General features: G+C 38.5%; 1 protein-coding gene across 6 annotated transcripts in view; it reads left to right on the top strand.

Moving 5' to 3' along the window:
* Positions 1-17,478, top strand: part of PUM2 (pumilio RNA binding family member 2) — a 69,346-nt gene that overhangs the window by 37,248 nt on the left and 14,620 nt on the right. For 4 of the 6 annotated variants that reach the window (XM_048075203.2, XM_048075202.2, XM_048075201.2 and 1 more), the window contains 5 exons: positions 457-596; positions 2,214-2,352; positions 8,504-8,647; positions 9,659-9,940; positions 14,718-14,954. In XM_048075203.2, coding sequence (XP_047931160.2) covers positions 457-596; positions 2,214-2,352; positions 8,504-8,647; positions 9,659-9,940; positions 14,718-14,954 — 942 coding nt within the window. The remainder of the gene's footprint in view (positions 1-456; positions 597-2,213; positions 2,353-8,503; positions 8,648-9,658; positions 9,941-14,717; positions 14,955-17,478) is intronic. The other 2 variants (XM_048075204.2, XM_048075205.2) reach the window with 1 other exon arrangement.

The following is a 17,478-nucleotide window of genomic DNA, read 5'->3' as shown; positions in this document are numbered from 1 at the left end:
CTGAGGGTTGTGATTTAGTAGGCAGGGAGGGAGAGGCAGTAGTCATGTGCACATGAAGGAATTACATGGAAGGGGAGGAACAGTGGATGGCCGAAGGCTCAGTAAATCACTGCTGGGGGGATGAATTTGGCTCATTCCATGACATCCTTTTTCCAGCTGTGGGAACTGATTTTGAGTGTTCTTTGATTAAGCGTTAATTACTCTTAAGTTTTTCCTTTTATCACCTGAGCCTCACAAGGTTATTTTTTCTTAGAGAAGTTATGGCTTCTTAAGAATCCTTTAAATTAACCCATTTGTGTTAATGTGTCATTTTTGCTAATATGGGAGAATTTATTTTTTAATACCGATTTTTGTTTTGGCATTTAGAAGATAGATCAATGAGAGATGCTACAAACAATGTAAACAATTATTTTAATTGGCTGCAACAGATAGAATAATCACGTTTTCTGTTTTTAGGTCCTGCTGTGGTTCCACCTCAGTATTACGGTGTTCCATGGGGGGTGTATCCAGCCAATTTATTTCAGCAGCAAGCTGCAGCAGCAAACACCACAGCAAATCAGCAAGCGGCTTCACAGGCACAACAGGGACAGCAACCGGTATGTTCTTCGTGTAAAGGAGACATGCCTTTAAAGCCCTAACTTAACTTTTTCAATCTGTAAAGCAGATCAGATTCAAGAAGACTTTACTTGACTCCTTCTTGTTCTGTTGTAACAATGAGTGAATATTAATGAACTTAATGTTTGATTTCGTTTTAATTCTCAATTCCTTTACATTACTGATTATCATAGTCTTAAAATTCACTTACTACATACCAAATATTTGGCTTGTTTTGCAATCTCAATTTCTAAAAATAGATGAAAAATAATTCCTTGAATCTAGGTTGCTGTGCTGTTATGAGTTTACCTGTCCAGATAACACAGTGTGTGTACTTAAAGTAAAATTTAAAACTAATTTAGGAAAACTAATATGAGGGCTGGAAAAGAGAGAGAATGGTAGTTTATATTACAACATGCCTATGTTTCCTGTTGTTTTTACCTTGGTAAATTATGACTAAGCAATTGCTACAAGAACTTATTGGGATTTTCTTTAAGCTATTTTAACAAATATATTAATTTTCTACTGTTATTCTGGATGCATTTTTGAAGCCTTAATGTGATACTCCAGTACAAACAAATGGCCTTTTTTTCCACAAACGAAAAATTCAAGATTTACAATAATGTTACGCTTGATAGATGCTTGAATGAATGTTAGTTCATTTTCTACTAGCTGTATGGTTAACTTCACTGCCATTTGTAGGATTTTGATGTATAAGAGATGACTTTGAGTTACCATGAAGAACTCCAAGTTGCCTCATTGCTGTTTTGCTATTTGGGTGGAGCTTTCTTCCTACTGATCATGGTTATTGGTGAACTGCATCGACAGTTGAATTTGTATCTTCTCTCCAGTGGCCTTTTGCTTTGTCTATAAAAATTAATATCTAGTTGGTACAAATCACATGTAATATATTTTCTGGGGATATATTGTCAATGTAGGGGGTTGGAGTTGAATGATCTTCAAGGTGCCTTCCAACCCGAGCCGTTCTATGACACTGTTTTCTTCTTATTTTGGACCCAGAAAATATTTAAGCTGAGAGGAATAAAGTAGTTGCAATAATTTTGATTACTTTTCAATCTGATTGATTCCCATAGATAGGCTGTCAGAACATAATAAAGGAAACTTGTATGGTAGGGTGATGCGTTACATGAATTTTTAAACCTTAATGGGTGCATTTTTACAGCATTGTTGGCAGAGTAGTATTAATTATTTAGACTACAAGCTTTGAAGTATTCATACTAACACTGATCAATGCCTGAGAGTAATGTGAGCAAGTAATAAATGTATTTGTCAAGGAAGGACGAGTGTTCAGTTAATCTGGATCACAAATGTTACCACTTTCAGATTTTCTTTCTTACTTCATACTCATTATCATTGATGGAGCATACATGAGATCTGTGGAGCAGGGCAGATACTTTGTCACACCTGTGAGCAAATTCATTTGCTTGTTTTTGTTTATATATCCTTGAAACTGATAAGGTGGAGTATTCACAATGTGAAATTCAGAGCTAAGTATCAATTTGCATCAAATATGCAAAGCAACTGTTCTAGACCTTTTGCAGCATATAATGGACTTGCTTTTTCACCTTTTAAGAAAGTGTCGTGTTGGTCTGCTGCAGGTTCTGCGTGCTGGAGCAACTCAGCGCCCACTTACTCCCAATCAGGGTCAGCAAGGGCAGCAGGCAGAGTCGATTGCAGCAGCTGCAGCAGCAAATCCAGCTTTGGCTTTTGGGCAGGGTCTTGCTACAGGCATGCCAGGTATGTACGTCTATCAGTGAATTAAGAGTGTACTCAATTGTTAAAATATTGGTGTTACTAAATACCAACTTAACTATCAAAGTCCTGCTTCGTTTATGATAAAGTGCTTAGAACTGAGTTTTACATAGTTACATGTTCATAAAATAATCGGACGGGATTCTTCAAACACAGGTTCATCGAGCATTTTTGATTTGAAGCATTTTCTCTGCTGTTACAAATGTATGCACAAGGGGTATCACATAATTTCATATATAATGAAGCAACTACATGCTGTCTTAAAAGGTTATGAATTGTCTAAGTAGTTACTCTGATGCAACATGAAGTAATAATTTGTCTTTCTGAAGTTTTTTTTTTTTTACCTGTGGCATATTATAATAATAATTTAAAATCTAAAAATCAGAACCCAAAAATAAATTTAAAAGGAAGTTACTGCCTTATTTCCTCTGAAGACCACAATGTGCTTGAAGTGGAGGTACTCCAAAGTTTGAAGGCTCAGATGTTTTTAGCAGGCATGACTTCTGATTTCTGGGGAATGGTTATTCTGTGTCCCGGTACGTGTGTCATAAATTCATAATATCGGTTTGAATTTTAGCATCCTTTTTAAATGCTAGGTACAATTACCTGAGCAAGAACAGCTAAAGCATACTTGGCCCTTCTTCGGTATCAAAGTTAAGGTTTTACACAGTTAAATCAGGTAAAGTTGACGGAAGCTGCAAATGCACTTGACTTGTACAGGTTGTGTCCCTTGTTAGCAGTACTGTGAAAATGCCTTGCAGCCTGCAGACGGTGGATATGGTTTGTCACTGGATGCTCTGGGACTGCACTGTGTGCTTCATCCAGCAGTGGGATTTCATACATCTCGCTGCAGAGTAGACCGACTATTGTACTTTGCTGTTTTATAACAGCAATTTTTATTTCCTTCCATGCAGTACTATCTGCAGCTTTTAGCATCTTTCTCTTCCTCCTAAAATGAGAAGTCATCAAAGTGTGCTGTCATAGCACCTTTCAAGTGGTTTCTCTGCGCCTCCCCAAAGCAGCAGAGGCCTGCAAACAGTACAGCTTATCAGAGATGCTATAGGCATCTTTGCAAAAGCCTCAAAGGCTTATCTGTGCCTTTTTGTGTGTGTTCTGTGGTTTGTTTTTTTGTTTGTTTGTTATTGCTGCTTATTAGTTCTTCCTTTGCACATGGAGCTTGAGGATTGTGGAGTGGCCTGTGCCTTGTAACAAGGTTGTGACACTCAGCTGTAGTCAGATGTGAGAAGACCTGCATTATAGGAAGACTTAAATATGGCATTATTTTCTAAAAGTATCCATCTTAAATAATTCAAGGGTAGTTCTTAAAGCGCACAAAAGGCAAAAGCCCCCTCTCATCTGAACTGCAAAGAGAATGTTTGAAAGCCACTAAGTCTATTTCCAGAAAAATTATTGTTCTCTTTTAAAATCATCAGAAGTGAAATACTTTGGTCTTTGGAGTTGAGCAGTTACATTTTGAATTCTTCTGGTCCTAATGGAGCTAGTCATTCAGTAACAAGAGTTCTTAAAAACCAGACAGTTTCTGGTAAGAAGAATGCATGAGGCAAAGTCGGAGCGTATTCCCAAGTTCATCGTCTATGTTCAGTACACATTTGTTTCTACAAATAAAACCAGTCTTTATCACAGAGGAGGGCTGCATTCGGCTTAGTCATCCAGATTTGGGAATTTCCATGGCCTCAGTTGCCTGAGGAGCTGTTGTGCTCCCAGGAGATGTAGCTGCTGTACAGATGCTGCAGGGCTGCTCAGTTTACCCTAAATTAGGTGTCTGGTGGCTTAATCACTCTGGAGGCTTCGTTGCTTTTATAGGCTAGGTCAGGTGTAACTTCAGTTATATCCAATTCACCCAAGTCTAGCTGACACTGACCGCAATGGTGCATCTAGCGTGCAGATGGACGTCATTGTAGAATGGCTTAGGGTGGAAGGGACCCCAAAGATCATCCAGTTCCAACTCCCCTGCCATGGGCAGGGACACCTCCCACCAGACCAGGTTGCCCAAAGCCCCATCCAGCCTGGCCTTGAACACCTCAAGGGATGGGGCATCCACAGCGTCTCTGGGCAGCCTGGGCCAGTGCCTCACCACCCGCTGAGTGAAGAACACATATATAAGTTGTCTGAATTATGTGCATAAAACATTAAAATCAACAGTTTCTGTTTGTTGGCATTGCAAGTTTTATTACCTAGAAGAATTTGTAGTGAGCCATTGCACAGGGCTGTGCGTTCTGTACCTCCTAGTGATACGAAATACAAGTCAAATTTAATTGTGGCAGGTATACAGGGAGTTAAGGGTATTGGCAAGTTGCAATGGTTATAGCAAGTCTAAATCATTTACTGATAGGAAAATACGTTCTGAATGTGATTTGTTGAGAGGAAAAGCGCAGAGATAAGGCTGTGTATATCTTTGTCAAGACAAGCAAAAGGATATAGCAGTTCAGTTCTCAGTGAGCTTGGGAGACTGAAGCGGAGGATGCAACATTTAAAGAAAGAAGGAAGATGAAGAGCTGAATAAATTTTCAAATCTGTATGCAGAGGAAAATAGCCGGATCTTGGGAATGTTCAGAAGGAAGAAGCTGTAAATTTTCTACACAGGGACTCCACAGTGACTTGCAGGTTATGATCCAGAGTGCGGGGAGAGGTGTCAGGGTGGTGGTGTTAAAAGGGGCAGATAATTGAGCTGGCAGTAGGAAGTGTCACATCTGTCAACTTGAGCAGAGAGAAGTGACAAACTTTGACATATGTTTGGCGTAAACCTGTGTCATCAGCGAGGGAAGATGCATAGAGAGAAAGGAGTAGGAGATCTGGGCAGAGCTTTGTGTTATTATATATATAACAAAGTGAGAAGAGTGTATGAACTATCCAATGAAAGGCACTGAAGAAATTATTGGATGGATAAGAGCAACGCTGAGCATGGGTTGTAAGAGCCAAGAGAACATAATCTCCTCTCATTTTCTCATTCTTTAAGAACATTTAAGGTTTGTGTGACAAGAATCCAAAAACTTTTCAAAGTGTGGCTTCGGAGACATTTGGAAGTGATTCAGTAAAGCAGAACACTGGTAAACCAGGATGTTTATTTTAGTATTCCCTGCTGATCTTAAGACAGTAAGTGTAGATAGAGCAGCCGAGTTCTAAGATGAAAGGTGTGCTTAGGATATGATTAGGAGGCAGAGTGTGCTTTTTTTCTTCTTGTTCCACTCTAAGACCACAGGAAGCTTGAATGTGAAGTCACCGAAATGAGGTTCGATGGTTGTTAATTTGAAGGGGAAATCGCATAGCCACAGGGAGGAGGAGATTTGATGGAGAGGTAATAAAAAATAAAACACGAGGAGAGAGGGAATTAGAGTGGAGAAGACCTGGCAAGTCACCATCATGCCTTTGAGGAGGGTGAAAGCTGGGAAATAGTGTCTGTCGTTGTGCATACCTCTCCGGGGTAGGGCGCAAAGCTTGTCGAATACGGTGTGATGAGGGAGGGGATAGCAGAAGGCTTCAGTTTTGCTATGAGAGCTGCTCTTCAGTTACGTGATCTGAGATGGCATCTCTGAAATCATACTTAGGATGTCAAAGCAAATCATTTTAGACCTTGCTTTGAGACTCCAGATGCACTTGGCAAGGTCTCAGCTATTAAATAGTCTCTGTGTTGCTTTCTTCTGGTGGTTTGAGTAGAAGGCTGAGAGATTTTATTATGTGTCACTTCAGAGACAAGGAGTATGGAAGCATCCCTCAGTTCTCTTACATAGCTCGGGCCTTCTGGATGGGCTGTATCTCAATGCTAACGACCTAGCTTATTACTAGTTTTAAATGACCTGTTTGTGGTTGGTGTGAGAGTGGCAAGTAAGCGTCAAGAGAATTGCGGATTTTGTAATACAAAGGGCAAGTGCAAGTTGCTTCTGTTTGTTAATTCAGCGGTCATCCTTGTCAGTTACTTTAGGAAAACTGAAATTAACATATTAAACCGCGTTAGCATTAATTCCAGAAAAATTAATTACTACAATAGTGTAAATTTTTTTTTGATTTTTCTTTTTCTTCCCCACCCCAAGTATTTCACATTGGAAAATAGGCTTATTTACATTACGCGGGCCTGAAGTCATATAGAGTGCTGTGTATTAGTTTCAGGTGAGCACAAGGGTGTAAATATATGATCAGTCCTTTTTTATGTAGCTGTAGCATTATCCATGGGTTCGAACGTCTGGAGAGAGTAGGTGGGCAGAGCAAATATTGGTAATTGTTAACCAGTTCTGAGTTTCGAAAAAGTGTTTTTCTGTGATACAGCAACAACCAAAAGCAGGACCAACATGATCTTACCAATTGAACATGCTATGAGTAAAAGTAGGAAAGGAAAAGGTAATTAAATATTGTTAAATTAAACATGGAAGTAGTCAGTCTCACTTCTCCCTAGCTTGGGAAAGCGGCAGTCTCAGTGGTGAAGGTGGTGGAGCAGCACAGCTCAGTTGTGTAGGTGGAACAGGCAGTGGCACCGGCAGTTAAAGTTTTCTGACCAATTTCATTGTAAGACCCCCGCTTTGGTTCTTTTCAGCTAAGTCTCCCTGTGTTGCTGATGGGGAAAGAGAAGGTAGATGCACCTGCACCTAGAATGCAAAGCAAATAATGAGCAGTGAGAAAAAACAGGTCGAGGATGATAGTGCTGACGGGTTTTCATAATCAGTACTGTGCATTCATCTTCTACCTGGAATGAACCTGAACTTCTGGATTTTCATTGCTCCTTTCCAGTTCGGTTAATATCTGAGTCTCCTTCATATCTTCGGATTTTCATAGTGTGAGAGAATTTGGACCTGAATCTCCAGCTTCCCTGCCCATAGCCACCAGGCTGTAGGCAGCTAGCGTCTCTAGCTCTGTTTTTAAAGCAAGGCATCTGAGCAGAAGAGATTATACATCTTGTTTTAGAAATTGAGGAGAACAGAATATGACTTGAGAGCCTGGTGATGAAGGTACCCACCTGGAATTAGAGGCCCTGGTCCTTATGTTGAGGTCTGTACCTGTTTCTGGGAGAACTTAAGAAATTATGCCCTCTGTTAGACCTAGATTTCAACATAAATATTGACTTCAGGTAATGTGCAAAATCTTGGTTCTTGCGTGTACAAAAACAGTCGTTTGGGTGATTTTTGCAAAATCTTGTGGTTTTTTTTTTCCTTAATAATATGAGTAATATATTTGAATATGGAAGGAATGTTGAAATTCTCTTTTCTTACTGCTTTATAGGAATAGTCAAACTAAAAATTAGCGCTACCTTTCCGTTGTCAGTATCCTTTCCTAGGTTATTCTAGCTCTTGTCTTCCATTTTTAGGGATTCTTATTCCAGTTATCCAATTTGACTATAAAGTATCAGAGCTTGAAAATTAATCCTCTTGCTCTTGTACTAAATAAGTGGCTTTTTGCTCTTTTGTATCGTTTCCTTTGCTTCATTCATGTCTTATGTACTATTTTTCTTCCTGTTGCTTGCTTTTTTCCGTTTTCAACTCAACTTCCTTTCTCCCCCAGTTCCAACTCTGTCAACTGAACGAAATGGTACTTGGATTACAGTCTGTGTTCTGTGAAACTGACTGGACTAGATCATTTTTATTGTTCTAAAATATTCGTGTGTGTGTGTGTGGAGCACTCCTTTCATGATGTATTTTTGTCAGTGGTCTTTAAAATGTGGCCAGGCAATGTAAGGAGTTGCCAAACTTGCACATGGTTTGGCCCTTTAACTGTATAGGTTTCAATACCTTTTCAGGAGTATGAGAGAATTGTAGAATATTTAAAATTGCTAGAGAAAGCTCATTCAGCAGTGATCCAATTCTGACAAGTTGTGGCGTTACTGTACCCTTTTCAACTGGGGTATTGGAAACTAGATTTATTAACCTTGAAGATACACACAACTTCAGATCACTAAATTTAGCTGTTCTAGTTTCTTAAAGATGATGTATACTCCTAGGCTTTTAGAAGATTTTGGCACTTTTACAGTGTTCTTTTTTTTTTTTTTTTGATGTCTGGTTGATGTTCTGGGGCACTACTGCAGAAATGCTGTTTTCCCTATCGTGGTTTGGTGCCAAGATATTTAAATCAGAGAAGCGTTGGCTAATCAAGACAACCTATACTCCTAATTCTTTTATTCTGTATTGTGTAGGCTATCAAGTACTAGCTCCCACTGCCTATTACGATCAGACTGGTGCCTTAGTAGTAGGCCCTGGAGCAAGAACTGGCCTTGGAGCACCAGTCAGATTGGTGGCCTCAACCCCTGTTATAATCAGTTCTGCAGCAGCACAAGCAGGTAAGTACTGGGTCTTACAGGGAGCTTTCTTCCCATTTTGTACTGAATTTTAGTAATGTTAGTTGACTAGTATTTTGTATTGTTGATTTGGTTGGTATGCATCCTGTGAGGCTTTCCAGCTGTAGAGGATATACCATACATGCTCTTTATTTTTTCTCCTCCCTTTCTCCACCACACACTGCTGTTTTGATGTTTTTCAGAGATGCGGCTTTCCTTTTATTTTTTTTTAATTCAGATTTACAGTCCACTCCCCATCCACATACAGGCACGTTTCTGCAAATGCTGTTGCTTCTCTGATGAGAACATTTTCCCTTTTCCTCTCCCCATGCATATAACATGCACTGCTCGTTGCTCCCCAGAATGGTGTCCTCTAGGAAGCATCATTTCATTGCTTCAGCCTGGCAGAAGATGATAAGAGTATTCTGGGGCCTTGCTATGCTCTTCTTATGAAAGTATTCTTTTTTTTTTCATGAGAAGTATGGCAAGGAAAAAAATACTTAATGGATAGCAGAAAAGGAAAATCAGAAATGTGAAAACTATAGAGCTTTCTTAGGTTCAGTCTGGTACCACTTTATTAAAACAGTGTATTTATCGTATTTATTAAATTAAAATCCAAAATATTAACACGAGATGAATTAATGTTTAGAAAATGAGATTTTAAGTTAATCTATAAGCTTCCTACTGTGACATTAGTTGCTGAAGACGTCTTTGTTAGCTGCAACTCTGCCATTGTGAGTTTGAGTATCGAAGCACAGTTCAGTGAACAGTAATGTCTTACATGTTTACACTGAAAATTCTGCATCTTTGAATAGCTTATAACATATGCTGTCTTCATTTTTTCCCGTTGTAATTAAGACTGTATTATATTATAAAGTCTCTTTTAGTCCTTTAATATGTGAATTTCTGCTTGTTTAAGAGGGTTTCATAAAAATAAGATTTAGATCTGAATAGTCCATTTTCAGTCAGAAATGTTTGAGAGAGTAATGATGATTGAAAACGTGTGTTTTACAGCTGCAGCTGCTTCAGCTGGAGGAACAGCAAACAATCTCGCGGGAGCCACGAACGGTCTATTTCGGCCCCTTGGTGCCCAGCCACAACAACAGCAACAGCAAACAAATAGTAGCCTACAATCCAATTCATTTTATGGCAGTAACTCTTTGACCAATAACTCCCAAAACAGTTCCCTTTTTTCCCATGGTCCTGGCCAACCAGGAAGTACATCTCTTGGCTTTGGAAGTAGCAGCTCTTTAGGAGCAGCTATCGGCTCTGCACTTGGTGGATTTGGCTCATCAGGTAGGTCGTTAACGTAGTGAGGACATTGTGAGACTCGTGTGATAAGGAAAAAAAATGTATCTGTATCCAGACACATTATATGCACATACATTTCCAAAAACAGTGTTGAAAAAAGGTTGTTCAAGTTCAAAGCAAATTATAGGAGAGGAAAAAGGGGGTTTAAATTCAGTCTGTATTCAAGATAAATTTTTGAAAAATACCCTGTAGTTATAGATACCTCCAAAATATTTTTCCATATTGAGCATTGTACTTTGCCCCAGAACTTTATATTGAGTTTTTATTAAGCTTATTTTTTTTTATTTGCAAACATGTCTTCATTTTATGTTTAAAATAACAATTGATTACTTTTAAGATACGCATTCTTTTGTTGTTCTTCCTATATCAGGAAAATTTCCATCTTTTTCTTTTTTTTAATATCACATGATACTCTAAATTTAATCTAATATTGCAGTGTTTCTTTCCATAACATTTTTTGAGGATTTAGGCTGTCGTCCTGGAAGGACTTAAAATCTAATAATAGTCCTTGTTAATTTCAATAGATTTAATCTTAGATACAGTTAAGCAGAGTTTGGGGCCTTAAATTATAGCAACAGATGTTCCTGTTTGTGTTATCAAATAAAAAAATAAAATAGTGTCATCTTTTGTATGCTCTATAGCAGAAATTTATTCTCACAGATTTAAATATAAAAGGTAGGTTTTCCTATATTTAAGGTTCAGCATTAGGAAGGGAAGTTAGGAGTCTTTTCTAAAGCGTATTTCCTTTGGCCTATTAGTGTCTAAGTTACAGAACTGATTTGCTTACTTTTATTATTTTAATGAGATATATGGAGCATATTTATATTATGTATCCTGCAGATGTGTAGAAATTGGAAGAAAAAATTATACTTTAATGGTATTTTTCAAAGCAAATTGCCCCGTGAGACTTTATAAAAATGTTGAAAGGGGCGTAGAAAGTGACTATTATTACAATATAGCTCAGTATATGGAAAAACAGAAGGAAAAACACACCCTTCAGTGTTAAAACATGATACCTTTCATTTGGTAACTAAGTGGAGAATAGTGACATCCAATTACTGCATACCAACGCTGAGATCTCAGTATTGTTTTTTCAAAAAATAATCTGACAATTTGCTTTAACAAAACTAATGCTAGGAAATCCAGAATAGAGTTTTACACTGGTCCTCTCTAACCCCTGCCTTTAAAGAGTGGAGTAGGGAACTCTAAACATGCTTTTTTCAATTATTTATTTATTTTTTTTTAAAAAAAGGCCACTCAGATGGGTAGGGCTTCTTAACAATTTTCTGTAGTGCCACAGCAGGTAAATCTCACAAAACAATCGTGCTATCCCAGTGCTGTATTTTGTAGTGCAGATTTTTCCTCAGCTACTTTCAGGAGTTCAGTGAATTCTTAGCAGCTCTGTTCCGCTCTAGATACAGTTTCATTTCATTGATAGATGTGGTCATAAGCATATCTGCATATTTAATGCAGCGCACCCATTTTAAGTCTCTAGATAGAATACTTTTAAGCCACAGAAGTCTCTATCCAGCATTATCACAAGGACCTCCATACAATACAAATTTTAGTTTTGTCTCCTTAAGAAGAAACAGAACAGCTTTTTTTTTTTTTTTTTTTTTCCTGGCACAGGAGATGATGCCTTTTTCTTGTAGCAAAGTTCAGTTGCAGAGCCTCGTGCAAAGCCTTTAGCACAGACAGCACGTTCTGAAATCTTGCAGCCGTGTCCTAGGTGATTTAATTAGCCTGCTAGTTTCCACAGGGAAGCAGGAAGCTTGTGCTTTTGCAGTTTGAGAAGTGCTGATGAAAGGTGCTACGTAAACCTGAAAGATTTTTAGTAGTATTACTGGAGTAAAAGTACATTGAAAGTGCCCTTCTGCCAAGTATAAATTGTACTTGCCGTAACAGCCACTTAAAAATATGCTTCCTGATTTTAAAAAATAATAAAAAAGCAACAAATTAAAAAAACCTGAGCTGTATGTACACATGAATTGAATTACACAGATGAGTACTTATAAAAACGCTGTTAATGCATGTTGAGGCAAATTAAAAACGAGTTTAATTTTTGATTTGCCAAGGCTTCAGCTTATCTGTAGCTTGTCTAAGCGTGTTGTAAGGGCTGGATTTCAGTTAACGTATTCCATGAGGTCTGACAGATGGCAGTACTGATCTTGCCCTTACACCTTGCTTATGTTTTCAGTTGCTGCGGGGAGGGAGGGGGAGAAGCTCTGTTTAAAAAAAAAAATAAAAAAAAAAAAAAAAAGGCAAAGTTGAGCCTGTTCTAGCAGAATGACTGAGCAACAAAGGAGAAAATAGGAAGAGGCGAGCGTATCATGTAAATGAAATCACGTTACAGTCCTCTTTTATTACAAAGTTATTCACACTCCACTTTAAATATTTAGGTACACGATAAGGTACTGCAGCTTAACAGGTAACTGAGAATTAGATCGACCACAGCAGCTTCCCAGATGACTTCTTTCGGCTTGTAGCTAACACAGTTAAATTTGTTTAGTGATAAAGAGGGCTGAGCTAATTCAATTTATCTTGTTTCCGTGAGCTTTGCTTGTGTGTGTGTAAAGATTCAGCTCAGCTGGCTCGTGGTAACTTGTCAAGCTGCAGTAATCTAGCTGAATGAGAAACCCTAAGGTTTAGCTTCCCCCCCCCCTCCATAGTCAGTTGGAAAAATAACAATCCATCCTGTAGCATTGTATTAACACGCACATAGTTCATCAGCTGAGCCAGAACCTGTAGAACTAGTCTCAAACCTCAAGATTTCTTTCAACTGTTCCCTTAATTTGCTCTTCTTACTCTCAGTCTCCTTGCCTATTTAGCCCAGTATCTTTTCCTCCTGGCTTCTCCTCCAGTATGTGTGCCTTCCCAGCTTCCAGGCAACATTTATCTCCCCTCCTGCCCCCAGTATGTGTCTGTTGCTGCTCGTACTGTGTGGTGTTCCCATCATCAGCTAACCGTTCCAGGCTCTTTGCCCCACAGTTGCATACACTTTCTATAGCCTAACTTTTCATCAGATCTGCTTTCTTTTCCATCCTCAGTTCCACCACTTCCGAAATTGCCTGCCAGTTTCCTTGCAGTCTCCTTGTTGGCTCCTTTGTCTGCCTTTCTCTCCTCCTGGTTCTGGTTTCTGTTTTTTTTTTTTTTTTTCTGGTCTATTTCTTGTGTTTGGCTTTTGTCTCCTCTGCATTTGAAGTAGATCACTTCCGTTCCACACTGCCTGAGGGTCTTCTGAACACAAGGTGGGATCTTGGACAGCAGCTTTAGAGTCCGTTTTTGGCATGGTACACAGAAGCCTAGAAGTACAGTTGCAGGAAAACCTTTATCAGCCATCTCAGACGTGCCATGAATGGGCAGGAGTTTGAGTTTTCAGCGACGAGTCTGTACCAGATCTCTGCTGAACTTGGATGAAATGTGATTTCGCTAAGATTTTTGGCTCAAAGAGAGCATGAAAATAAAGGTCTCCTGTTGCTAGCGTGATGATCTGAGTAAATGAAAGCATTAAATTCTCAAATAATAGGTGGCTGGATTACTTCATGAAAGTTGAAGCATCTTTCCTGCTTTCCTAAAATGGCTGTGACATTTGGGCAGAACTTCTTTGAACAGTTTGGTCCAAGGAGGTGCTTGCCATGAAAAATATTAGCCACGTTGCTGATGTTAGGAACAGCCAACCTCTAGTCTCTTAAAATGGGAAGTATCAGGCGACCTTTATGCTGATGAGGGTAAGGATTATGGAAGTATAAACTTGGACCTTTTCGTTTTTAAGATGAAGTAGAAACCAATCTTCCAAATTCAGCTGAAGAAGCAGCTTTACATTACCAAAATATCCATAGTCTTGGTTCATTGATATAATAATTTTCCAGTGTTTCAAATAGGCACTATAGTTAAATATTTCACTAGTATGCAACAGATAACAGAATTTAACATTTCTAAAAGCTTTCTGTTGTTCTCCTAATTTATCCTAGACTGTTCATCGCCCTGCTGAATGATGCTGTGCAGGATAACCAGTCCTTCACTAATACTCTGTTAGCCAAACAAAGCTTGTAGTCTAATTTGTTTGTCAGAAGTAGTGATAGCAGTAAAATTATGTTTTCAGTTTCTCACCTTAATTTTCGTATCTCTGCTCTGCTTCTCCTCTTCTTCTTAGCCTACTCCCTCTTTATATTATCTTTCCAAAATGCTTCTTTGAGAATCATAATTATCTCGGGGAATTTTAAGTAGTCATTTGTTGTTTTTTTTTTTCTTAAAGATGAGGGGCTCACAAACAAGAGGAAGTTCAGAAACAGCTGAATAGTGACATAGTTTATTTTCTAAACCCTTAAAAATTTGTTTCTAGCCTTTTGCCTGCACTCAAGTATCGCTGACTAATAATTTCTGTTGGAAAAAAATTCTTGAAGAGTTTAGTGGGAATATCTTTAGAAGCACTTACTATATGCAGTGACACTGTAATCTCATAAATCTCGTGTTTGTCCCAACGCCTGAAGCCAGGGTGTTCAAATGGAGTACTGCAATATTACTGTGAGAAGTCTAGAATGAAATGTTGAAAGACATGGGCATTGATGAAATTACTTACCAGTGGTATGTTTATACCCACTTAGATTTACTTAAAAGCATGTGTGGTTATCACAGTAATTGTCTTTGTCATAACGATTGCTGTAATTATTGTGATCGCATCTGTTATTGCCCAGCTGTAGTTGGGGATTAGGTTTTATTCAGTTGACACTGTGTAATTAGGGTCTTTTTATTTCTTCTTCAGTTGGCAGTTCTGCAAGTAGTAGTGCCACAAGGAGAGATTCTCTATCTACTAGCTCTGACTTGTACAAAAGATCTAGTAGCAGCCTAGCACCCATAGGGCAGCCATTTTACAATAGTCTGGGATTTTCCTCCTCTCCAAGTCCAATAGGCATGCCTCTGCCAAGCCAAACTCCAGGACATTCACTTACGCCACCGCCATCACTTTCATCACATGGATCCTCATCCAGTTTGCATTTAGGTAAAAACAACAAAAACAAAAAACCAAAAAAAAAAAAAACCAAAAACCACGTTTTGTTTGTTTGTGTGTATGTATTTCTATGTGTAAAATTATATGTTGCATAAGAGATGTCACGTTACCTTTGCTGTTAAACAGTTTTGTAATGAAGAGGGCCCCTTCCTGAAGGCTGAAGAGCACAGTCAAATGCTCGTTGATTTGACAGTGGAGGGCACTCGAGCTTTTTTGCGGTATCGGGCCAACAGCTGATTTTTCTTCCCTTGCAGATGGCCCAGTAAGATTTACCCATCCCTTTTGTACTATGTGAACTGTCTGCAGTATGCCGAGCAAAGGTGCATTATTTTTGTTTGTGCTCCAGTGTGTTCCCACTTAAGAACATTTTAAGACGAGTTTTGTGTTGAGCAGTGAAGTGACTTCCACTGCTGTCCCTTCCCATGATAAAGTGAGCAAAGCTGTCGATGTAATGTGCATTGAAAGGTGATTCTGAATCAGTGAGCCTGCTGCCGTACGGCCCCGATGCTTTGCCAGGAAGACAAGTGCTTTACCGCCAGGCTGGTGGAAGAAAAGAAAATGTATTTATTAAAGAAACAGCAAAAGCTTTGTCAGGGGTGGCTCTCTGTTATCAGATGTATTTTTAAGGAATGATGACAGTAATCTCAGAATTTTTTCAGCTAGCTAGAAGACACGGGAGCTCAATCTTTAAAATAAATAAATGTTAAAATCTAAAGAAACTCCACCACAGCCTACATTATATTTAAAAGAGAATGCCTCTAACCTGAGGTTGCTTGATAAACTTCCTTTTTTTTACTGCAAATATTTGCAGACATTTAATTTGAATGCTAAAATTGTACGACAAAACTGGGTACGATTATGAGATTGAGTTGCCTGTTGCTCCAGTGTGCACTCCTGGGCATGTAGTAGGAAACCTAACCCCTATACTTTGGTTTAGTGCAAATAAAACAGGAAAAAAAATAATGAAAAGTGCCCAACAAAATACACTTTGTGAGAAATGTGTGATTTCTGTAACAATGTTAAAAGTAATTTAAATATATTACATTTGCAGTTCAGTATCCCCTTCATGGTTATGTGCTGAATACCCAAAGTAAAACTGGGCAAGGGGATGTTTCAGCACGTTTTATTTTTTTTACTTACCTTTTTTCCTTTTCCAGGTCTACAAAGTGCACCTTTGGGCTGAGACCAAGCATGGAAAGTTTCAGCCCAAATGGAGGCTTTTGAGAAAGTTCTGAACATCTGACAATGGGGTTATCATGGAAATCTTTTTCTTTCTTTCTTTCCAAAGTACTCTCACAATAGTTTTCATATTACTGAAAACTATACTTAAGCCAAATTTTGGAAGGCATTATCTAAAATTCAAAACATTTAAAGTCGTGTTGCTTTACATCTGGTAAATGCTAAATAAAAGGCTTTTAAGTTTTGGAGAAAATAAGCTGCAGTCAGTATAGAGGACTACCTCTATCAGCAAAAAATGTTAATATATACTGATTATAATCTATTTCAGACTGTTTGGCAGTGTGAACTAAGTATAATATTTTGTTAAAATCATGTACTAGATCAGTGTGTAAAAAGCCAGAACGTACAGTTGTACTCTGAAAATTGACACATTTTTGGCTTCCGTGCTTGCAGCCTCTTCGTCTTCCACAAGCAGTGGACTTTGTTGATGGGTAAACTTTTTGCTGCCTTACCAAATCAATCTGAAGTTTTGAATTTGAGGCTCTCTTGCATATTTGCTTTCATTAAAAAAATGCAGTGAATTTTTTTTAGCATTTCCTGCACTCTGCCCTTTGTGTTATGTCATCGTGCAGTTGCATCCACGGCGCACCATTGCAAAAAGTTGGAGACTTTTTCTGCAGTTGTCTGTCCTGTTAAATTTATTCTGCTTGTGTTCATCCAACACTCTCAGAAGATTTGTTTTGTTCTTAACATTAAAAAAAAAAAAAAACAACTAATAAAGGTGAAGCTTTTTTGCCAAATAAGAAATTACACCTGAAATCGAGCAGGGAGTGTATTTTGCGAAGGGTCACCCAGTCACTTTTCAGAGTAGAACAACATTGTAAGTTCATGTCTGCATGCAGTTTCCATTGGTACTCTGATAATGCCTGTCAAATGCAGCTCTCCCTCCACCTTCAAAACTTGTTGTCCTGCCTGCTTGTATCAACAGGTTCAGCTAAGTTTAACTCCTGTTTTAAAATGGGCATCAAACTCGGTTGCTCCTGTTTCAGCCACCAGAATACTAGAGCACAATCGTGGGGAAGGGTGCATGGTTTTATAACCCCTTTGTCAGACACTGCTGCAATTTGTAGCTTAAAAAAAACAAAACAAAACAAAACAAAAAAACCACAACAGTTTCCCTTTTACAAGAAACTTGTGATATTTTGCTGTTTTTATCTCTTCTCGCCAACTCTTACCCAATGTCCTAAAATGGGAACGCACTAATTACTTTGGTCTAGTGTCAGTTTTCCTGTATCTGAAGGGATTTATCGGTTGTTTGTAACTGCTTCTTTACTGT

Source organism: Anser cygnoides, chromosome 3 (assembly GCF_040182565.1).
Source record: "Anser cygnoides isolate HZ-2024a breed goose chromosome 3, Taihu_goose_T2T_genome, whole genome shotgun sequence".
In the NCBI taxonomy this organism is placed as follows: domain Eukaryota; kingdom Metazoa; phylum Chordata; class Aves; order Anseriformes; family Anatidae; genus Anser; species Anser cygnoides.
Note: the sequence above shows the minus strand (reverse complement) of the source record. Positions and strands in the feature narration are given on the sequence as shown.